Below are 24,569 nucleotides of genomic sequence, written 5' to 3' on the forward strand. Positions count from 1 at the left end.
AACAATCAGTAACAACAACAATCAGTAACAACAACAACAATCAGTAACAACAACAACAACAATCAGTAACAACAACAACAATCAGTAACAACAACAACCAGTAACAACAACAACAACAATCAGTAACAACAACAACAATCAGTAACAACAACTACAACAATCAGTAACAACAACAACAACAATCAGTAACAACAACAACAATCAGTAACAACAACAACAATCAGTAACAACAACAACAACAATCAGTAACAACAACAACAACAACAATCAGTAACAACAATCAGTAACAACAACAACAACAATCAGTAACAACAACAAAAACAATCAGTAACAACAACAACAACAATCAGTAACAACAACAACAACAATCAGTAACAACAACAACAACAATCAGTAACAACAACAACAACAATCAGTAACAACAAAAATCAGTAACAACAACAACAACAATCAGTAACAACAACAACAATCAGTAACAACAACAACAATCAGTAACAACAACAACAACAACAATCAGTAACAACAACAACAACAACAATCAGTAACAACAACAACAACAACAATCAGTAACAACAACAATCAGTAACAACAACAATCAGTAACAACAACAACAACAATCAGTAACAACAACAACAATCAGTAACAACAACAACAATCAGTAACAACAACAACAATCAGTAACAACAACAACAACAACAACAATCAGCGCCACCATCGCCATTTTGTCCCTCCCTCTCCGGCGTTCCACTCGTGCGCTCGCCTCGCAAGTGAGAGGATCCGGGTTCACTTCCCGGGCAGGGAGACACCGTGGAGAAGTGTCGTTGCTCCCCACGCGCCTCCGTTTACCCGGCAGTAACCAGGAACCCGGTTGTTAGCCGACTGTTGTTGTTGTTGTTGTTGTTGACTGGCGGATCCCACTTTCCAGGGGTAATAATCCCTCCAAAAAAGTAATAATTTGGTTCACTCAATCCCCGACGCTGATGTGCGCCATCGGCTGCTGCGTTTCGCCCACAAAATGTACAGTCAATTCACTTTGCAGTCTATTCTGTGAAGCGCTTTGGGACGTTTCAAAGAAGTGATGAGGATTATTATTATTATTTTATAACAAGGAGTTTAAGGAGTCCTGTGGCTCAGTGGTTAGAGCACTCGCTTTGCGAGCGAGAGACCTGAGTTCAATTCCAGGCAGAGGGCCAAACCTCGGGCAAGTTTCCTTACTCCACACAGAGCCTAATAATAATCCCTCCAAAACCAAAAACAATAATAAATTGGTCATTTTCAATCTACGGCTGTTTGTGGGACATTGCTGTGCGCCATCGGCTGTCGCGTTCGCCCACAAATATACAGTCAATTCACTTTACAGTGTGTTCTGTGAAGCGCTTTGGGACGTCTTCCCGACGTGAAAAGCGCTATATCAAATGCAAGGATTATTATGATTATTATAAGTATTATTATTCTCTCCCTCTCCTGTTGTCTCTCTCTATGCCTGTGTCTCTCTTGCGTTGCCTCTCTCTCTCTCTCTCTATCTATCTCTGTCTCTTTCTGTCTCCCCACTGTTGCAGGATGCTTCAGGCCGCTCTCGGCAGGAGGGAGCTCCGGGCTCTGGGTGCTCTGAGCAGGAAGGTTCAGAGCTCCAGGTCCAGGAAAGCGGAGAAAGAGCGGGGACGTGGAGAGAGACAGAGCGAGGGACAGGGAGAGAGACAGAGCGAGGGACAGGGAGAGAGACAGAGCGAGGGACGGGGACCAGCACAGAGCAAGGGACAAGGACAGAGTGATCACCAGACACAGAGCGAGGGACATGGACAGAGTGAAGATCACAGCTTTAAGACATGGGTCAAGGAATACAAGGAATGCTTCATCCCTTTCTCTCGACTGAGGCTCCTGTCAATGGTGCTGCAGGTAACCCCACACTCACACACCAGCTCAAACTCCCTCTCCGTGCTCTCTCGCACACACTTGTGCATTCACGCGATCGTAACGCTTGCACGCTCTCACTGCCCGCACGCGCAACTCCCAAACTCGGGCTTACAGTCAGTCGCTTGCACGCCCACCCACGCCCACGCTCCCTCGCACTAAGTCCTGTGGCATAATGGTGAATGCACTCGGCTGGCAAGCGAGAGGACCCGGGTTCGATTCCCGGGCAGGGCAAAACCTCAGGCAAGTTTGTTCATCCCACCCACCTCTGTTTACGCCGACAACAAGATTACATTTGTGGAGCACCTTTCACGTTGGGAGGACGTCCCAAGGCGCTGGACGGTGTGTAGCATTTCAGACCCGGGCTGGGGTCAGGGCGGAGAAGGGAGGGGAAGGGGGTGGGGGGCGACTGATGGATGGTCGAAGAGGAAGGTTTTGAGGCGGGACTTGAAGGAGGGCTAAGGAAGGGGGGGGCGAGGCGGAGTGATTGGGGGATGGAGTTCCAGAGGTTGGGGGCAGAGTGGCTGAAGGCCAATGGTTTACGCAGCAGTAACTAGTAAACAGAGACCCAGCTGCCAGTCGATTGGGGCATCACTTTCTGGGGTGATAATCCCTTCCAGAGAGAAAAAACGATGTGGTGGCTTTTCACCCCTCCAAAATAAAAAAAAAAGAAATAATAATAATTTGGTCACCCAACTGTTGGGGGGAAACCGCTGTGTGCAATTGGCCGCCGTGTTTGGCTCACAATACGTACACAGTCAATCCGCTTTCCAGTATATCCTGTGAAGCGCTTCGAGGCATCTCAACGACGTGAAAGGCGCTATATCAAATGCAAGAAATGTTATTATTGTGGCTCACACACAGACCCTCACATTTGTGATCACCTCACACTTACTCTCCGACTCTCCCACTCTCTTTGACTCTCGTCCTTTCCTCTCCAACTCTCTCTCTCTGTCTCTCTCTCTCTCTCTCTCTCTCTCTGTCGCTCTCATTCTATCTGTCGTTCCATCTCAGTCACTCCCTCCATGGTGTCTCTCTCTCTAAATCCCTCTCGCTGTCTGTCAGTCGCTCTCTTTCTCTCTGTCACTCTCTCGCTCTGTCTCTCTCTGTCACAATCTCGCTGAGTTACTCGCTCTCTGTCAGCCATTCTGTCTCCATCTCTCAGTCCTGTAGCTCAGTGGTTAGAGCACTCGCTTTGCAAGTGAGAGGCCTGAGTTCAATTCCAGGCAGAGGGCCAAACCTCGGGCAAGTTTCCTTACTCCACACAGAGCCTAATAATAAACCCTCCAAAACCAAAAACAATAATAAATTGGTCATTTTCAATCCACGACTGTCTGTGGGACATTGCTGTGCGCCATTGGCTGCCGCGTTCGCCCACAAATATACAGTCAATTCACTTTACAGTGTGTTCTGTGAAGCGCTTTGGGACGTCCTCTCCCGACGTGAAAAGCGCTATATCAAATGCAAGGATTATTATTATTATGATTATTATATTCTCTCTGTCACACTCTCAATCACTCTCTGTCAGTCACTCTCCCAGTCACTGTCTCTGTCACTCTATCTCTCACGCAGTCACTCTCTCTGTCTCACACATGCACGCACTCTCTCTCCGAGTCACTCTCTCTCTCTCTCTCTGTCTCTCTGGCTCAGGACATGCCGTTGAATCCGCACTGGGATCGGAACCAACTCCTGAACTTCGTGAAGGAGACGGAACCTCTGCTTCTGAAGCAATATCACAGCGAACTGGACGATCTGAAGGTACAGAGAAGGTGTGCGCGAGAGTGCGCGTGTGGGCGTGCGTTTGTCGGGCGGTGCGTACGGGTGTGGGTGAGAGACACGACGTGCGTGAGGGAGAGTACGTGCGTGAGGGTCAGAGAGAGTCGGAGAGAGAACGTGTGAGGGTCAGAGAGAAAGGGAGAGTGAAAAACAGGAGTGAGAGAATCGCAGAGAGAGAGAGAGAGAGAGAGTCGGTATGTAACAGACAGAGAGCATGAGAGTTAGAATGTGTGTGTGGCAGAGAACAAGGGATTGTAGAGTGTGAGCCTCAGTGTAGTGACTGTGAACACGTCTCGATTCGGTGAAGAATAAAAAAAAAAGGTCGATCTCAAGACCCTTCCCTTCGACCGTGCCTTCGGTCGCCCTCCTACCTCTAACCTTTCTCTCTCCAGTACCTTCAGACGTTCTCCCGACGCGAAAGGTGTGACGAAAATGTAATTTGTTGTTGTTGTGGACCCTGACTGACCCTTCTCTCCCAGTCACTCTGTCTCGCTCTCTCTTTCATTCTCAGTCACTCTCTCTTTCTCTCTCTCTCACTCTCTCTCTCTCTCTCTCTCTCTCTCTGTCACTCTTTCTCTCTCAGCCGCTGTCTCAGTCACTCTCTCATTGTCCTTCACTCTCTCCGTCACTCTTCTGTCACTCTTTCTCTCACTTTGCCGTTCACTGGTCACTCTTTCCCAGTCACTCCCTCAGTCTGCCTCTCTCTCTCTCTCTCTCTCTCTGTCTTTCTCAGTCACTCTTTCTCTCTGTCGCTCTTTCTCTCTCAATCTCTATCTCAGTCACACTCTCTCTGTCACTCTTTCTCTCTCAGCCTCTAGGTCAGTCACTCTCTCTCTCTCTCTCTCTCACTCTTTCTCTCAACCTCTATGTCAGTCACTCTCTCTCATTGTCCTTCACTCTCTCGCAGTTACCGTTTCTCTCTCGGTCACTCCTCTGTCACTCTTCCTCTGTTTCTCTCTCTCTCTCTCTCTCTCTCTGGTCATGGTTTACAGACGGTTTACGAGCCCATTAACCCGGACAAAGACTCGTTCCCGGAGGAGACAGTGAGTGAGGGGGATCGTCAGGACCGGGAGTGGAGATTGCTTCAGACGCTGAGTAACATGTTGGAGCAGGGAAACTTCACTCTGCTTCCCCAGGAGACAGTCGCCAGCATCCTGTCCCAGCCGAAGAACACCCAGGTAGTCAAGCGCTTTGAGACATCTGTTCCTGCGTGAAAAGCAGCCACTACTCCCCGAAACTCTGGAACACTCTCCCTCTTCCTTGCGTTGCCTCCTCCCCTCCTTCCTCATCTTCAGGTTGCGCCTGAAGACCGTCTTGAGTTCAAGGTCCTCATCCTCACCTACAAGGCCATTCACGGCCTCGCTCCCTCCTACCTCTCCGACCTACTATCCCCCTACCTACCTGCCCGTACCCTCCGTTCCTCTGGCTCCGGTCTGCTCCACATCCCCCGCCCCAACCGCCCTACCATCGGTGGCCGAGCCTTCAGCCTCTCAGCCCCGAGGCTCTGGAACTCCATCCCCAGTGCCTTCACCGCTTCCTCCCTTTCCTCCTTCAAGGCCGGTCTCAGGACCTTTCTCTTTGACCTTCAGCCTTCAGCTCCGCTCTCGACTCTCTACCCCCTCCTCGCTCCCTCCCTTCCCTCCCCTCCCCTCACCCTGACTATTTCCCCCCAAGGCTCGGGTCCTGACCCAACCGTACAGCGCCTTGGGACGTCCTCCCGACGTGAAAGGCGCTCTCTAAATGGAATCTTCTTGTTGTTGTTGTTGTCCTCTTCGATCTTGCCTTCGGTCACCTCCCTCCCACCATCCCCCCCCCCCCCCCCACCCGGCTCCCCCACTGTCAACCTCTCTACACAAGGGACGCAGTTGTTGTTCTATAAATAGCTTGTGCATTTACATATATATTTATAGAGTTTATGTGTTTATAGTTATTATGGTTGTTAGTCAATTGGAGGATCACTTTCCAGTAATAATCCCTTACAAACAACATAAATAAAATAATAATTTGGCCACTCAATCCACGCGTGCCTTCAGCTCCCCTCTCGACTCTCTACCCCCTCCTCGCTCCCTTCCTCCCTGACCATTTCCCCCACTGCTCAGGTCCCGACCCAACTGTCCAGCGCCTTGAGACGTCCTCCCGACCTGAAAGGCACTCTATAAATGCAATCATGTTGTTGTTGTTGTTGACTGTTTGTGGGACGCTGCCGTACCCAATGGGCTGCCGCGTTTTGCCCACAAAATACAGCCACTACCCTTTACGGTATACTCCGTGAAGCGCGTTGAGACTCTCAACGATGCGATAAGGTGCTATATCAAATTCAAGGTTTATTATTATTATTATTATTATACACCTGAGTTGCGGTGAAGTGCATTGCGAGGTCCATCTGGTGTGAAGGTCGCTGTCTAATTTTAGCGCGTGTTGCTGTTTTTGTCTCAGGTCAAGGTAGACCTGAAGCACTATGAATACGTCCGGTTTTGGGTCCTGGGAAAGCGCTTCGATATTCTTCCTTTGCTCCTGACTCCTGAGACCACCGAATTCTTTTTCAGGAGAAAAGAGGCTGAACGCAAGTGGTAAGACGTTGCTCGAGTCGGTGTACAGATACGTGTGTGTGTGTGTGTGTGTGTGTGAGTTGAGGCCAAGATAATGGGAAGCCTTAATTTTCAGGTCGTCTCTCCCTGTTGGTTATGGACCCCGGTAATTCAGTGGTTAGAGCACTCGCCTCGCAAGCAATGCGACCCGGTTCAATTCCCGGGCGGGCAAAGCCGTTGGCAAGTCTCCTTACTCCACAAGCCTCTCGTTTCCCTGGCGTTAAGCAGGAACCCAATCGTTAGCAGACTGCGGACCACTTTCTGAGTCACTCAATCCACGACTGCGTGTGGAAAACTCTGGGCACATTTGTCTGCTGTGTTCCGTCACGCAAAATACAGTCACTGCACCTTAAGGCATATCGTGTGAAGCACTTTTGAGATATCTTGACAACTGTGAAGCGCTTTGGGACGTCCTCCCGACGTGAAAAGCGCTATATCAAATGCAAGGATTATTATTATTATTATTGCGATGAGGCACTACTATCGATCGCAAGGATTCCGTTGATCCTAACAACCTTTGGATTTGATACGACGACACCAACAACTTGGATTTACGCAGCGCCCTCTCTACGCCGGACGGCGTCTCAAAGAGCGCGTTACAGTTTAGGATCCCGGGCCCGAGCCGGGGGAGGGGTGGGGATCATTGAGACATCTCAAAGCGCTTCACGGAACATACTGCAAAGCAATTGTGTATTTTGTGGACAAAAATGATGACTATATTTCTAGCTTGGCGTGTTTTGATCCCCCCTCTCACTCTCTCTCTCTCTCTCTCTGTCTCTCAGGCTGTATTTCAAGCGTGTGGTGATGATCGCACGTCTGAAGGAGAGCCACATGGTCCTCAAGTGCTTCAAGGAGTTGCCTCTGGAGGCCTTGGAGCAGACTCTGCCCAGCGTCAGACCCCGATTCTCCATGGTGGACGCGACGCTCCTGAACCTCATGCTGGTGGGAGGTGGAATCATGCTCTTCATCAACGTGGGGACTGTGCTCCTCATGGACTTCAAACTCGAGCTCCCCCACATCCTCCTCCTCCTCCTGGTGGTCATGGGTTTCCGCTGGTGGAAGGCCTTCACTGAGAAGCGGGCTGGCTTGACCCTGCAGCTCACCCACATCCTCTACTACAAGAGCACCTCCAACAACCGGGACCTACTGGTGGCCCTGAGTGACCGAGCCTGCGAGGAGCAATTCAAGGAGCTCATCTTGGCCCAGACCTTCCTCCGTAAGCCCCTCCGCCAGGGGGAGAAGAGCCCAGGTCAGCCTCATCGCCGCTCCCTCATGCTCTCGGACCTTCTCCACACCCCCCACCCCCTCCACTACACACACACACACACACACGCTTAATATGATAACTATAATAATCCTTGCATTTGATATCGCGCAGTATCGGAGTCCTAATGTAATCTAACATTAATATAATCGTGGAGTCCTGTAGCTCAGCGGTTAGAGCACTCGCTTTGCAAGTGAGAGACCTGAGTTCAATTCCAGGCAGAGGGCCAAACCTTGGGCAAGTTTCCTTACTCCACACAGAGCCTAATAATAATCCCTTCAAAACCAAAAACAATAATAAATTGGTCATTTTCAATCCACGACTGATTGCGGGACATCGTTGTGCGCAATTGGCTGCCGCGTTCGCCCACAAATATACAGTCAATTCACTTTACAGTCTATTCCGTGAAGCGCTTTGAGACGTCGAGAAGACGTGAAAAAGCGCTTTATCAAATGCGAGGAATATTATTATTATTATTAGGTCTCAGAGCGCTTTGCAGAATACACGGCAAAGGGAATCGGGGGGGGGGGGGGGGGGGAGGGGTAAGAGGGAGCGGGGAGGGAAGAGAGGGGTGAGAGCGAGTGACTGATGCCCTCCGTCTCCTCGCCGCAGATCACTTTCACCGTGCGATCCAGCAGCAGCTCGAGGAAGAGGTGTCATCTTGGCTCCATCAGAAATCGGGGGTCAAAGTTCACTTCAATGCCCACCGTGCCTTAGCCAACCTCACCCACCTCCGAGGGGAATTAAAGAAGGCGCCCGTGGGGGGTCGGGGGGAAGGGGAGGTAGGCGGCGGGGGAGTAGGGGGAAAGGGGAATAGGGGATCAGAGGGAGGAGTAGGGGGTGCAGGCGAGTAGAGGTGAAGGACAAGGGAAGTGGGCGGGGGTGGGGGGGGAGAGATAGGGGGTAAGGGGGGAAGGGGAGCGAGGGAGAAGGGGATTAGGGGGAGGAGTAGGTAGGAGTGAGAGTCGGGGAAGAGGGGGAGTAGGCAGGGAGGGGGGAGTAGAAGGGTGGAGGGGAGTCAGGGAGTGCACGAGAGAGAACCCTGGATTTCCATATTAAAATCTTCAATCCATCCGGTGTCCCTGTGGACCTGTAGCTCAGTGGTTAGAGCGCTCGCCTCACGAGCGAGAGGACCCGGGTGGGGCAAAACCTGCGGGTGGGTGATGGGGTGGGGTGGGGGGGCGGCGGGTGGGGCGGGGGGCGCGGAGTTCTGGATTAACTGGATATTGGGGCAAGAGGAACTGCGGAGATTCCGCGCCGGAACCAGTCGGTCTGAACCAAGAAAATATTTAGTTGACCGAAGATAATACGGGGCAGCGTTCCAATAACTGGGAGGGAGAGAGGGCTTTGGGTCAGTGAGCGAGGAGTCCGAGGATCCCACTCTGTGATTTCCCTCACTCCCGGGGGCTGGGAATCTGATGCCAGGGACGAGGGACGTCAGTTGCGCGGAGAGGCCGGGATCGTTGTCCTGAGAGCAGAGAAGGTCGAGAGGAGATTTTTGTGGGTGTTCCAAAATAAAGAGTAAACACGGAGAAACGGTTTCCCCCGGTGGGTGGGTGGGTCGGTCACCAGGGGACACCCGGTCGGTATAAGATAATCGGGAAAAGAACCAGAGCGGAGATGGGAATTATTATTATTATTTTTTTTTAAACGCAGAGAGTTGTTAACGGTCTGGAATTCACTGCCTGAAAAGGGTGGGGGAAACCGATTTGAGAGCAGCTTTCGAAAGGGAATTGGAGTGGGTACTGGAAAAGAAACACCGTGCCGGGCTAATGGGGGTAATGGTAATAAGAATAATCCTTGCATTCGGCAAAGCGGCTTATCACGTCATTGAGACGTCTCGAAAGCCCTTCGCAGAACACACTGCGAAGTGGATCGACTGTATATTTTGTGGGTGAAACGCGGCAGCCCACCTGCGCACAGCAGCGTCCCACAAACTGTCGCGGATTGAGCGACCAAGTTATTATTATTTATTTGGTGGCATTATTACTTCCGGAAAAGCGATCCACCGGTTGACTTAACATTTAATACGACTTATGCAAAGTGTGAGTTATGTGAAACTTGCATAGAATATAAACTCTTCAACGGGCGATTATACGATTTAATGCCCATCAGACTTACGTGAGGTTTACTGTAGTAAACTGCAATAATCCTGATCTGACTTTCCTTCACACACACATACAGACACACACACAGACAACACACACACAGCGACACACACACACAGATAGACACATACACACATAATAATAATAACAATAATAATCCTTCCATTTGATTTAGCGCTTTTCACGTCGGGAGAGGACGTCCCAAAGCGCTTCACAGAACACACTGTAAAGTGAATTGACTGTATATTTGTGGGCGAACGCGGCAGCCGATGGCGCACAGCAATGTCCCACAAACAGTCGTGGATTGAAAATGACCCATTTATTATTGTTTTGGGTTTTGGAGGGATTATTATTAGGCTCTGTGTGGGGTAAGGAAACTTGCCCGAGGTTTGGCCCTCTGCCTGGAATTGAACTCAGGTCTCTCACTTGCAAAGCGAGTGCTCTAACCACTGAGCTACAGGACTCCACAGACAGACAGACACACACAGACAGACACACACACACAGACACTGGCCGTTTATCTAAACGAGGAAGCGATTTGCTGGAGGTTTCAGTTACGTTTATGCAATGGCATCAACGCCAAGAGCTGAAGGAGGTGATGGGGAGCGTCTTGTACTCAGTCAGATGTGAGGTTGCTTCACTCCGGGTTCGAGAATACACTGTAAAGTGGATCGACCGTACGTTTTATGCTCGAAAGAGTGAGCGAGTGGGACTGGATGGGCCGCCCTGTCCCACAGCCAGGCCAGGCCAGGCACGATGGGCTGAATGGCCTCTTCATGTGCTGTAGCTTGTGCACTGCTCTGGCCCTGGCCTTGGCCACCGGCTCTGGCCCTGGTCGGCACAGGCTCACACACTGATGGTCCTGAACACTGTGAAGCCGCTGTGAGCCGTGGTGACCAGGACCCCAGGATAGCGCGAGGCCCAATGCAGCTCCTTCAGGTCGTTGTCGCCCTCGTGTACGAACAGGAGCTGTGGGGGCAGCCTGGCCTCCTCCGCCCCCGCCTCGCCGTCCCGCTCCACCGCCAAATCCCACTGGGTGACTCGGTCGTCGGCTCCTGCAGCGGCAAAGACCCCCGGGTCGGAGGGATGCCATTGCACCGACGTGATGGGGGCCGTATGCTGCTTAAACGTAGCCACACTCTGCCCCGTCTGCAACACAGAGATTCACAACTTTAATAGTAATATTCCCTGCATCTGACACAGCGGCTCCTCCCCTCCCCCTTTCCATCTTCCCTTCCCTCTCCTCTCCCCTCCCTCTCTCCCCTCCTCCCTCTCCCAGCGTCTCCAAGCGCTTCACAGGAGTCACCGTAAAATAAATTCACTGAGTGTTTTGTGGGCGAAACACGGCAGCCAACTGCACAGCAGCGCCTGTCCCACTAACAGTCATGGATCGGATTGACCAATTTATTATTGTTGTTGTTTTATCGACAACGTGATAAAGCTCTATATCAAATGCGAGGATTATTATTATTATTATTAGATAAACAGAGCCATGTGGAGTAAGGAAACTTGCCAGAGGTTTCACCCCACGCGGGAATCGAACCCGGGTCCTCTCGCTTGCGAAGCGAGTGCTCTAACCACTGCACTCCAGTGACTCACAGAACTCCAGTGAGCGGAGAGGAGGGGGGTTGACCTGAAGTGATGGTCCCGGAGTGAGATGGGGGTGGGGGTGGGGGGGGAGGAAGGAGGGAAGGATTGGAGTTCTGCAGCTCAGCGAGAGGACCTGGGTTTGTTTCCTGGGCCGGGGTGAAACCTTGGCCAAGTTTCCTTACTCCACGCAGCGGTTCATATACGTTAGTCGCTTTTCCGGGGGTAATAATCCCTTCAAAATAAATAATAATACTGTGGTGGCTCAATCCCTGACCGTTTGTGGGACAGACGTTGCTGTGCGCAATTGGCTGCCGCAGCAATTCACTTTACAGTATATTCTGTAATATACTTCGAGACCTAGATATTTAAAGCCAGGAATATTATTATTGTTGTTGGTGGTGGTGGTTGTTATTGATGTTGTGGTGATGGTCGTGTTGGTGGTGTCGTTGGTTGTGGTGTTGTTGGTGTTGGTGGTGATGGTGTTGGTGGTGTTGGTGTTGGTGGTGGTTGGGGGAGGTCTGAGCTCCACTGACCTGAAGCTGTCTCAGGTCCCAAACGGTTACAGCTCCGTCGTCCCCCCCTGACACAAGAAAAGGTTCCATCCGGTTCCAGCTGATCACGTTAACGTCTGAGCTGTGGGCGTTGGGCACCGAGATCATACAGGCAGCCGAGGGGGGAGCCCTGATATCCCACACCCTCAGAGAGGTGTCTACAGAGCACGAGGCAAATACCTGCCAAGTGAGAGAGAGTGAGAGTGAGAGAGGGGGGGAGTGAAAGAGAGAGGGAGTGAGAGAGAGAGAGAGAGTGTGTGAGAGAGAGTGAGAGAGATGGAGTGTGTGTGAGAGACAGAGACAGTGTGTGAGAGAGAGTGAGTGAATGAGATGTTTGTGAGAGAGAGAGAAAGGGAGTGTGAGGGAGCGTGACAGAGAGAGAGGGGAGTGTGTGAGAGACACAGAGAGAGTGAGAGAGAGAAAGAGAGAGAGAGAGAGAGAGGGAGCGTGTGAGAAAGAGAGTGAGAGAAAGCAAGCGTCACGTAGCGAGAGTGTCAGAGAGAGTCAGAGAGCGGGAGTGTGAGAGAGAGGGTGAGAGTGCGTGGGCAAGATGGTGTGTGAGTGAGTGTGCGAGTGAGAGAGTGCGAGCGGCAGTGTGCGCGAGCGAGAGAGTGCGAGAGTGTGTGAGCAAGAGTGTGTGTGAGCGAGCTTGTGTGCGAGCGAGAGTGCGTGCGAGCGAGAGTGCGTGCGAGCGAGAGTGTGAGCGAGCGCGAGTGTGAGCGAGTGAGTGTGTGTGAGCGAGAGTGCGAGTGAGTGTGTGAGCGAGAGTGCGAGTGAGTGTGTGTGAGCGAGAGTGCGAGTGAGAGAGTGTGTGAGCGAGTGAGTGTGTGTGAGCGAGAGTGCGAGTGAGTATGTGTGAGCGAGAGTGCGAGTGAGTATGTGTGAGTGAGAGTACGAGTGAGAGAGTGTGTGAGCGAGTGCGCGAGTGAGAGAGTGTGCGAGCGAGAGTGCGAGTGAGTGTGCGAGCGAGAGAGAGCACGAGAGAGAGGGAGGAGAGATGTGAAAGAGCCGGGGAGAGCGAGAGAGAGAGAGAGAGAAAGAGAAAGAGAGAGACTGACCGTGGGCTCGTTGGGTGACCACTGCACGTCCTCCGCTGACTGGCTGTGCCCGGTCAGGGGTCTCTGATCGACGGACCAGGTGCCATCCTCCCGGGGTTCCCAAACATGGAGTCTCCCCTTCACGTCCCCCGTGACCAGCCGTCCTGCAACACAGAGACCCCCCCGGACCCCAGTGACCAGCCTGGAACACACTGACCCCATGACAGCACCACCACCACCAAAAAAAATGGCATGTGTAAAGCGCCTTTTTAACCGCGCCTTCACCTCCCCTCTCGCCTCTCTACCCCCTCCTCGCTCCCTCCCTTCCCTCCCCTCACCCTGACCATTTCCCCCCCCCCCCCCAATGCTCGGGTCCCGACCCTTATGTCCAGCGCCTTGGGGCGTCCTCCGGACATGAAAGGCACTCTATAAATGTAATGTTGTTGTTGCTGTTGTTAATGTCGAGAGGACGTCCCAAAGCCCTGGACAGTCGGGGATCAGGACTGGAGTGTGGGGGTGGGGGGTGGGAGCGGAGGGGGGGTTCGGGTTGGGATGAAGGAGGGCAGACAGGAGCAGCTGAAAGAAGTCGAAAAAAAGCGTCTTGAGTCGTGCCTTGAAGGAGGCACTGTGGTGGGTGTGGGGGGGGGGAACGAGGCGAAGGGACCGGGGGATGAAGTTATAAAGGATGGGGCCGAGGCTGGAGGTCGGGCAGGAGACACGGGAGCGGCCGGAGCCGCCCAAACGGAGGGAGGGAGCGGGCAGGCCGACGGGGGGGGGATCAGCAGTGCTGTCCCCTCTCAGCCTCGCGCGGGTCTGGCGGCGCTGGGGCCCGTGGTTCCCGCGCACTTGGCCATTCCGGCAGCCGGGAGCGGACTGCGACCCGGGATCCAGGAGGCGCTGGTGAAGAGGATCACAGAGAGAGAGAGAGAGAGTTACAGGAGACGGCCGGCGAGAGATCGGCCTTGTCCTGAGCCCGGAGGCGCGGAGGAGGTTGGAGCGGCCAAGAGCGGAGGCCGAGAGCGCGGGTGATCGGGCGAGGGGGGTGCCCGGCTCTGACCGGCGGGGTCGAGGGGGGGCGATTGAGGTCGGGGGTCAGGGAGAGGCGAGGCCGTGGTGGACCTTGAAGGTGAGAACCAGCCGGTAATCCGGAGACGACACCATGTTGCTCCGGTCTCTGCCCTGCGCAGGGAGCGCTGTGTAAATGCTTTCGGTCACACTCCTGCCCCCGCCCTCCCCCCCACACCCCCCCCCCAATCCCAACCGCCAGCTCCGGTCCAAATCCCTGACTGTCCAGCGCCTCGGGACGCCCTCCCAACGTGAAGGTCGCCGCGTGAATGTCCTTCTTGTTGTTGTCGAGAGACCTCCCGGGTCTCCTCAGCCCTCCCACCCCCCCCCCCCCGTCCCGTCTCCCTCCTCACCCCCTCACTCACCGGCGACCAGAGGGTTCCAGTCCAGCGCGTATCCCTCCGCCATGTGGCCGGTGAAGGAGGTCAGTGGTCGCTGCTCCTTCTGTCTCTTCTGGAGGAAGTGCGCCATCGCCTCGGGCACCTCCACGGCCTTCACCAACTCCTGCAGCCGCCACAGGTCAACCTGTCCCCGCTCCGACCACACAGCGGCCACCGGGGAGTCTCCCACAGACTGCACCTGGGGGGGGGGGGGGGGGGGTGCGGCGGGGGGAGGGGGTGAAGATAGTGTGCGTGAGAGACAGATATATCAAATGCAAGGATTATTATTATTATTATTATGGAGATAGTGTGTGCGTGAGACTGTGTGTGTGTGAGAGAGAGACTATGTGTGAGAGAGAGAGAGACTGTGTGTGAGAGAGAGAGAGACTGTGTGTGTGAGAGAGAGACTGTGTGTGAGAGAGAGAGAGACTGTGTGTGTGTGAGAGAGGGACTGTGTGTGTGTGTGCATGTGTGTGTATGAGACAGAAAGACTGTGCGCATGTGTGTACGTGTGCAAGACTGTGTGCGTGAGAGACTGTGTGTGATAGACAATGTGTGTGATAAAGACATACATGTGGGTGTGATAGAGATTGTGTGTGTGTGCGATAGAGCCTGTGCGTGTGACTGCGTATGAGAGACTCTGTTTGTGTGTGTGTGAGACTGCGTGTGCCTGAGACTGCATGTGTGTGTGTGTGTGTGTGAGAGACTGCATGTGTGTGTGTGTGTGAGGGACTGTGTGTGTGTGACTGCATGTGCCTGAGAGACTGTGTGTGCGCATGAGACTGTGTGTGCGTGCGTGTGTGTGAGAAACTGTGTGTGTGTGCGTGAGAGACTGTGTGTGTGTGTGAGCGTGACAGACTGTGTGCGTGAGAGAACCTGTGTGTGCGCGTGAGAGAGACAGCAGCACACAGTACAGTGTGTGAGCGACACTCACCCTGACACGGTTGATGGTGCCGTGATATGGGATCATGGCGATCTCTAGCCTTGGCTGCTTCTCCTCATCCTCTTCATCATCATCATCACTGCTATCGGACTCCGAGTCTGAGCCCACCTTTGGCTCGGAGACCCGGACGTTGGACAGTTTCATCAGGATCAGCCTGAGAGACAACAACACATTACATTTCCGCAGCACCTTCACATCAGGAGGACGTCCCAAGGCGCCGGTGCAAGTGTTTTGGACCCGAGCTGTGGGGTCGGGATCGGGGAGGGTGGAGGGCGTGGGGGTGGGTGTGGTGAGGGAGGGTGACCGAAGGCACGGCCGAAGAGGAAGGTCTTGAGACGGGTCTCGGAGGAGGCAAGGGAGGGGGGCGAGGCGGAGGGACTGTGGGATGGAGTTCCAGAGGGTGGGGGCAGAGTGGCGGAAGGCCCGCCCACCAATGGTGGGGTGGGCAGGGCACAAAACACACAGCCTCTGCACTCTACAGTATATCCTGTGAAGCGCTTTAAGACGTCTCGACGACGTGATGATGATGATGATAATAATAATAATAATCCCTGCATTTGATACAGCGCCTCCTGACTAGTCGGCCTGCAACTCACTCTCCGATGGTGGGGACAGAGGCCGCTGAGCGGAGGGGGTGGACAGGTCGGTAAGGAGTTAGCAGATCACAGAGGTTGGGAGGAGCAAGGCCGCGGGGGGGGTGGGGCGGGCGGGCGGGGGCTTTGAAGGCAAGGACGAGGATTTTTGAACTCTATCCTCTGGGGGTGAGGGTGGGCGCGAGGGGGTGACGTAGCCTGGTGCGGGAGCTGCAGATTTCCGGGAATATCTGCGGCTTCTAGTAATAACAACAACCCTTGCACTCGACGTAGCGCTTTTCACATCTTCCCGACCTCTCAAAGCGCTTCGCAGGATAGACTGTAAAGTGAATTGGACCGTGTACTTGTGCGCGAAAAGCGGGGGCCAATCGCGCACAGCAGCGTCCCACAAACAGCCGTGGATTGAAGTGACCGATTTATTATTTCTTTTCCTTGAGGGATTATTATCAGGCGCGAGCGCGCGCGCGCGTCTGCGTGTGTGTGTGTGGAGTAAGGAAACTTATCCAACGTTTCACCCTGACCTGCCGGGGGGGAATCGAACTCAGGTCCTCTCGCTCGCTCGCGAGGCGCGTGCTCTAACCGCTGAGCTACAGGACTCCCGGCTTGTGGAGGGAGGCGCCTGCGAGGCTGCTCATCGCCCAATTATTATCATTATTATTTCATATTATCACGATTAATGATAATAATAATAATAATAATAATGATAGTGTTCCTTATTGAACGGCGACGGCCGGTGTCAGCCCGGGACCAGCTGTGGCGGACGTCAAAGTGTTTCTCGTTATGGACCGTTTCTGGTCGAAGCTCGAGAGTCGGGGGTCGCCCTCACCTGTTGGCTGCGGTGGTCTCGGCCTGCGTCCCCGCGCACAGGTACAGGCTGAGGGGGGCCGTGGACGCAGGTACCTCTGCGGCTGCCGCTCGGTCCTGCAGGATGTCGAAACTCAGACATGGCGCCCCTGGGGGGGGGGGGGAGAGAGAGTCACTCACTCACAGATACACACTGTCTCTCTCTCACTAACTCACTCAAAGACACACACTGTCTCTCTCTCTCACACTCACTCTCTCACAGACACACACTGTCTCTCTCTCACACACTCACAGACACACACTGTCTCTCTCTCTCTCTCTCTCTCACACACTCACTCACAGACACACACTGTCTCTCTCTCTCACTCACTCTCTCACAGACACACACTGTCTCTCTCTCACTCACTCACTCACAGACACACACTGTCTCTCTCTCTCTCTCTCACACACTCACAGACACACACTGTCTCTCTCTCTCTCACACACTCACTCAAAGACACACACTGTCTCTCTCTCACACACTCACTCACAGACACACACTGTCTCTCTCTCTCACTCACAGACACACACTGTCTCTCTCTCTCACACACACTCACAGACACACACTGTCTCTCTCTCTCTCTCTCACACACACTCACTCAAAGACACACACTGTCTCTCTCTCTCTCTCTCACACACTCACTCACAGACACACACTGTCTCTCTCTCACTCACTCTCTCACAGACACACACTGTCTCTCTTTCACACTCACTCTCTCAGACACACACTGTCTCTCTCTCTCACTCACAGACACACACTGTCTCTCTCTCTCACACACACTCACAGACACACACTGTCTCTCTCTCTCTCTCTCACACACACTCACTCAAAGACACACACTGTCTCTCTCTCTCTCACACACTCACTCACAGACACACACTGTCTCTCTCTCACTCACTCTCTCACAGACACACACTGTCTCTCTTTCACACTCACTCTCTCAGACACACACTGTCTCTCTCTCACTCACTCTCTCACAGACACACTGTCTCTCTCTCACTCACTCACAGACACACACTGTCTCTCTCTCTCACACTCACTCTCTCAGACACACACTGTCTCTCTCTCTCACTCACTCTCTCAGACACACACTGTCTCTCTTTCACACTCACTCTCTCAGACAGACACTGTCTCTCTCTCTCTCACTCACAGACACACACTGCCTCTCTCTCTCACACTCTCACTCACAGACATACACTGTCTCTCTCTCTCTCTCACTCACAGACACACACTGTCTCTCTCTCTCTCACACTCACTCTTACAGACACACACTGTCTCTCTTTCACACTCACTCTCTCAGACAGACACGGTCTCTCTCTCTCTCACTCACTCACAGACACACACTGTCTCTCTCTCTCACACTCACTCTCTCAGACACACACTGTCTCTCTCTCTCTCTCACTCACAGACACACACTGTCTCTCTCACACTCTCTCACTCACAGACATACACTGTCTCTCTCTCTCTCTCACTCACAGACACACACTGTCTCTCTCTCTCTCACACTCACTCTTACAGACACACACTGTCTCTTTCACACTCACTCTCTCAGACAGACACGGTCTCTCTCTCTCTCTCTCACTCACTCACAGACACACACTGTCTCTCTCTCTCACACTCACTCTCTCAGACACACACTGTCTCTCTCTCTCACTCACTCTCTCAGACACACACTGTCTCTCTTTCACACTCACTCTCTCAGACAGACACTGTCTCTCTCTCTCTCACTCACAGACACACACTGCCTCTCTCTCTCACACTCTCTCACTCACAGACATACACTGTCTCTCTCTCTCTCTCACTCACAGACACACACTGTCTCTCTCTCTCACACACTCACTCACAGACACACACTGTCTCTCTCTCTCACACTCACTCTCACAGACACACACTGTCTCTCTCTCACACTCACTCTCTCTCAGACACACACTGTCTCTCCCTCACACTCACTCTCTCTCAGACACACACTGTCTCTCTCTCTCTCTCTCAGACACACACTGTCTCTCTCTCTCTCACTCACATTCTCACAGACACACACTGTCTCTCTCTCACACTCACTCTCTCTCAGACACACAGTCTCTCTCTCTCTCAGACACACACTGTCTCTCTCTCTCTCTCTCACTCTCTCACAGACACACACTGTCTCTCTCTCACACTCACTCTCTCACAGACACACACTGTCTCTCTCACACTCACTCTCTCACAGACACACAACTCTCTCTCAGACACACACTGTCTCTCTCTCTCTCTCTCACAGACACACACTGTCTCTCTCTCTCTCACAGACACACACTGTCTCTCTCTCTCTCACTCACTCAGACACACACTGTCTCTCTCTCTCTCTCTCTCAGACACACACTGTCTCTCTCTCTCAGACACACACTCTCTCTCTCTCTCACTCTCTCTCTCTCACAGACACACACACTGTCTCTCTCTCTCTCACAGACACACACTCTCTCTCTCTCTCTCACAGACACACACACACTCTCTCTCTCACAGACACACACACTCTCTCTCTCTCTCACAGACACACACACACTCTCTCTCTCTCTCTCACAGACACACACACTCTCTCTCTCTCACAGACAGACACACGCGGCCTCTGACTCAGTAGTTACCGCTCTGGAGCTTCTCAAACACCAGATAAGCGCTGGGATCGCGCTCCATCTCCGCCTCCATCGCCCCCATCTCCGATTCCATCCCCATCCCCGGCCCCAGTGCGGCTTCAACCGGAACTTCCGGCGGCGGCGGCGGCGGCTCCTCCCCCGACACGTGACCCCGGTTCATCCCCGCGCGACATGTGGAGAAATGACGGTTTGTTTCCTCAGCGCCGGAAACCCGAACACCCGAGTCCCCGAACACCCGATACCCCGAACACCAGAGCCCCCGAACACCAGAGCCCCCGAACACCCGAGTCCCCGAACACCCGATACCCCGAACACCAGAGCCCCCGAACACCAGAGCCCCCGAACACCAGAGCCCCGAACACCCGAGTCCCCGAACACCAGAGCCCCCGAACACCCGAGTCCCCGAACACCAGAGCCCCCGAACACCCGAACACCCGAGTCCCCGAACACCAGAGCCCCCGAACACCCGAACACCCGAGTCCCCGAACACCAGAGCCCCGAACACCCGAACACCAGAGCCCCCGAACACCAGAGCCCCCGAACACCAGAGCCCCCGAACACCCGAACACCAGAGCCCCCGAACACCCGAACACCAGAGCCCCGAACACCAGAGCCCCCGAACACCAGAGCCCCCGAACACCCGAACACCAGAGCCCCCGAACACCCGAACACCAGAGCCCCGAACCCCTGAACCCCCGAACACCCGAACAATAACAACAAGATTCCATTTATAAAGCGCCTTTCACGTCAGGAGGACGTCCTGAGGCGCTGTACAGTTGGGTCAGGACCCGAGCATTGGGGAGATGGTCAGGGGAGGGGAGGGAAGGGAGGGAGCGAGGAGGGGGGAAATGGTCAGGGTGAGGGGAGGGGAGGGAGGGAGCGAGGAGGGGGAATGGTCAGGGTGAGGGGAGGGAAGGGAGGGAGCGAGGAGGGGGTAGAGAGTCGAGAGCGGAGCTGAAGGCTGAAGGTCAAAGAGAAAGGTCTTGAGACCGGCCTTGAAGGAGGAAAGGGAGGAAGCGGTGAAGGCACTGGGGATGGGGTTCCAGAGCCTCGGGGCTGAGAGGCTGAAGGCCACCGATGGTCGGGCGGTTGGGGCGGGGGATGTGGAGCAGACCGGAGCCGAACCCAAACCCCCAAACCCCAGAACCCCCGAACCCCCGAACATCAGAGCCCCCGAACACCCGAACCCCCGAATCCCACAACCCCCGAGCCCCCGAACCTCCGAGCCCCTGAACCCCCGAGCCCCTGAACCCCCGAGCCCCTGAACCCCCGAGCCCCTGAACCCCCAAGCCCCTGAACCCCCGAACCCCCGAATCCCAGTACACCCGAACCCCCGAACATCAGAGCCCCCGAACACCCGAACCCCCGAATCCCAGAACCCCTAAGCCCCCGAACCCCCGAGCCCCTGAACCCCCGAACACCCGAACCCCTGAATCCCAGTACCCCTAAGCCCCCGAACCCCAGAACACCCGAGCCACCGAACCCCCGAACATCAGAGCCCCCGAACACCCGAACCCCCGAAACCCCAAGCCCCGAACACCCGAGCCTGAGCCCCCGAACACCCGAGCCCCCGAACCCCCGAGCCCCCGAACCCCCGAACATCAGAGCCCCCGAACACCCGAACCCCCGAAACCCCAAGCCCCGAACCCGAGCCTGAGCCCCCGAACCCCCAAGCCCCCGAACCCCCAAGCACCGAACACCCGAACCCCCGAACACCTGAGCCCCCGAACACCCAAACCCCCGAGCCCCGTCTCAACGACGTCACAAGGAGTTACATCAAATGCAATGATTTTTATTATTATTATTATTATTATTATTATTATTACGGTAAGTTTAATCAACAGCGTGGAATTGATTACCAAAAAGCACGAGTTATTTGGACAGAACATATTTGTGTATCTAACTCAAAAGTACGAATGCTTCTTTTTAGTTTGCGAGCGCTGTAAGGCCAGCGGTTAGAGAGCCTCACAGGCACGAGGACCTGGGTTCGATTCTCGGCCACGGCAAAACCTCAGGCAAGTTTCCTTACTCCACACACAGACCTCTCTGTTTACGTACCAGTAAGTCGGGACCCGGTTGTCAGTCAGTTGGTGAATTGCTTTCGCGGGCGATAATAAAAAACATGGAGTGACTCGACCCACGAGTGTTTGTGGGACACTGCCGCGCACAGTTGGCTGCCGTGTCTCGCCCACAAAATACACAAACAACAGCAACAACAACAAGATTCCATTTATAAAGCGCCTTTCACGTCAGGAGGACGTCCCAAGGCGCTGCACAGTTGGGTCATGACCCGAGCATTGGGGGGGAAATGGTCAAGGGGAGGGAAGGGAGGGAGCGAGGAGGGGGGAAATGGTCAGGGTGAGGGGAAGGAAGGGAGGGAGCGAGGAGGGGGAAGAGAGTCGAGAGGGGAGCTGACATTTGTGAAGCCACTATCACGTCGGGAGCACGTGACAACGCGCTGGACAGTCAGCGATCGGGACCCGAGCTGGGGGTTGGGATCAGGAGGGTTGGAGGGCACGGAGGGGGACCCTAAGGCGCAGTCGAAGAGGAGGGTCTTGAGATGGGTCTTAATGGAGGCAGGGGAGGGGACAAGGCGAAGGGAATGTGGGGTGGGGGCAGATACCTGACCGCCGATGGTGGAGCTGACCGGGCGGGGGATGTGGATCAGGCCGCAGGGCGCTGAGAAGGAGCGGACAGGTAAAAAATGGTGAGCTTCCTGGTCAAAATAAAACCTTTTTTTTGTTGCAACAGTTGTGAAAGTTCTGTCTTCCCGGCGTGTCCCACTCCTGCCAACACGAGCGGTTACAGGATGCAGGATCTTATCACGCCTTCGAGACGTCTCAACCAATATACCGTGACGTGAATGGACCGTATACCTTGTGGGCGAATCGTGGGAGCCGATTGCGCACAGCAGCGTCCCCATAAACAGTCACGGATTGAGCGACCAAGTTGTTACTTTTTTAAGGAATTATTATCTCCGCCAAACGACTGACGATCCTACTTACTGCTGTGTAAACAGAGGTGTGCGTGGGTGTGTGTGTGTGTGTGGAGAGAGTAAACTTGCCTAAGGTTTCACGCTGCCTGGAGATCGAATCCCAGGTCTTCTTACTTTCGAGGCGCGTGCGCTAACGCCTGAGCTACAGGACTCCACCAAACGCAAGCTTTAGCCGTTGTAGATGGATATATTTAAGAATTGAACTTTCTTTTCCAATCGTTCAGCTTTCGCGATCCATTTTTCCATCCGCTATCTTCCGTTCGGCAGATTCCTCAATCCATTTCTCAGCGTCAGGGGTGGTGTTCAAGAAGTGAGCCAGCTTGGGCTCCTCTTCTTTAGCGTAAGACAGCATCATGTCAATCCAACGCACAAATTCATTCCAGCCCTTTACGAACATCAAAGAAAAAAACACTCGTCAGTAAATTAATAATAATAATCCTTACATTTGGTACAGCGCCTTATCACGTCGTCGAGGCTTCTCAAAGCGCTTCATAGCGCATAGTGTAAAGTGAATCGACTATATTTTGTGGGTGACCCGCGGCAGCCAATTGCACACAACAGCGTCCCACAAACAGTCGTGGATTGAGTCGCCCAATTTTTTATTATAAATTATTATTCCCCCCGCAAAAGCAACTCACCAATTGACTGACAACTGGGTCCCCCTACTGACTGGTAAGCAAACAGAGGCCGGTGTGTGGAGTCAGGAAACTTGCCTAAGGTTTCGCCCTGGTTGGGAATTGAACCCGGGTCCTCTCGCTTGTTGGGAAAAAGGAAGCCCGGGTTCGGTCAAAAGACTCGACAAACACCAAGTATGGCGTGACACACCTTTGGATGCTTTACTTCGATACCCAACAGGTAATAGCAATCATACAATACAAAGAAAGGTAAATGATCCAATAAGCAATACCAGAATGCAATGATTATATCAAAGCAGAATGATTATACTTGATTATATTATATAAAAAAAACATTCTTCACACGCGGTTAAGAAGTACTCATACTACCAGTTTACAGGGGTCAACAGCAGCCGTTCTTCGTCTTCCCTCTCCTGAGCCCGAGCAGTTTAGTGATATACTCCCAAACTTATGGTGACCCTCTGATCTCTGCTCCCAGGCTGACTATCTCCCTTTTTACACAGGTTTTTGGGGTGGTTTTTCCCAATTTCTGCACGTCTCTCCTGACCTTTGGTCTGACCGGACAAGATAACTGATGTTTTTCTAAAACGTGTCCTCCTTTCAGTTACCTCCCTCGGTCCTGTTTGTGCAGGAGGCCCACAAGCTCGGCTTCAACCTTGATGTATCAAGGATACATCTGTCTCCTCATCTCTACTCTTCCAGCCTCATTAACTCATACTAATTGGTCGAGTTATGATGAACAACCTCCCGACTATGACCAAAGTTACCTCGTTTTCTTTCGTTCGCCCTCCTTTTGCCAACATAAGTAGGTTTTCAGGGCGCATCCGTCCGTTACCCCAGCGAGTGTTTCTCTATTTCTTCTAAATTGTTTTATCATAACCCCAACATACATCTTACATTGAGGCAATTTTCATACGTTTGACGTGTTCCTACTGACTGCAGGTAAACAGAGGCGGAACAGAGGAAACTTACCTCGTGTTTCGCGCCGCCCGGGAATCGAACCCGGCGGATTGGTGGATTGCTTTCTGGGGATAACGATCGTTATCATCTCATATCATTATAACAGTAATCCCCTTCAACAAAAAAATGTTTTAAAGGAAAATATACGACAATACTGTCATTCGGACAAATTTACCATCACTGTTTCAGACCCGAGCTGGGGTTCGGAATCTGGGAAGGAGGGCGGGTGGGGGTTGTGGGAGGGAAAGGAGGGTGATCAAAGTTCAAGAGGAGGGTCTTGAGTTGGGTCTTGAAGGAGGCGAGGGAGGGGGCGAGACGGGATGAAGTTTCAAAGGGTGGGGGCAGAGTGGCTGAGGTTCCCACCTGCCAATGGTGGGGCGGGTGAGGCAGGGGCCGGAGCCCGCTGAGCGGAGGGAGCGAACAGGATGGTAGGGGGTTAGGAGGTCGCAGAGGCAGGGTGGGGAGCAAAGCCATGAAGGGCTTTGAAGGTGAGGACCAGGATCTTGAACTGTATCTCCTGTGTGATGGGAAGCCGGTGGATGGGGTGACAGGGTGGTGGAGCCTCGGGCGGGATAGGACACGGGCTGCAGATGACGTATTGCGGAGAAAAAATGCAGCGGCCGATTGTGTCTGACAAACGATCGTGGATCGAGTGACCAATTTATTATTACTTTAGTTATTTACGCGTTTATTTTGAAGGGA

The 24,569-nt window shown here is 53.4% G+C and overlaps 2 protein-coding genes across 2 annotated transcripts; one reads left to right on the forward strand and one right to left on the reverse strand.

The window, feature by feature from the left end:
• Positions 1–1,719: 1,719 nt before the first annotated feature.
• Positions 1,720–8,393, forward strand: LOC103189484 (transmembrane protein 143-like; the record flags this gene model as incomplete). The annotated part of the gene is made up of 6 exons (XM_042344785.1): positions 1,720–1,896; positions 3,517–3,669; positions 4,680–4,865; positions 6,124–6,257; positions 7,058–7,524; positions 8,152–8,393. Coding segments are annotated over 6 exons (1,359 nt in total), but the record flags the coding sequence as incomplete, so codon positions are not given.
• Positions 8,394–10,189: 1,796 nt separating this feature from the next.
• On the reverse strand, positions 10,190–19,509 carry grwd1 (glutamate-rich WD repeat containing 1). The gene is made up of 7 exons (XM_042344884.1): positions 19,269–19,509; positions 16,633–16,759; positions 15,205–15,367; positions 14,256–14,469; positions 12,847–12,989; positions 11,771–11,968; positions 10,190–10,796 (listed from the first exon to the last, which is right to left on the reverse strand). The coding sequence occupies exons 1-7, from the start codon at positions 19,435–19,437 to the stop codon at positions 10,494–10,496; spliced, it is 1,317 nt and encodes a 438-aa protein (XP_042200818.1). The 5' UTR covers positions 19,438–19,509; the 3' UTR covers positions 10,190–10,493.
• Between the last annotated feature and the right edge of the window lie 5,060 nt (positions 19,510–24,569).

Source organism: Callorhinchus milii, unplaced genomic scaffold, assembly GCF_018977255.1.
Source record: "Callorhinchus milii isolate IMCB2004 unplaced genomic scaffold, IMCB_Cmil_1.0 Scaffold30, whole genome shotgun sequence".
In the NCBI taxonomy this organism is placed as follows: Eukaryota; Metazoa; Chordata; class Chondrichthyes; order Chimaeriformes; family Callorhinchidae; genus Callorhinchus; species Callorhinchus milii.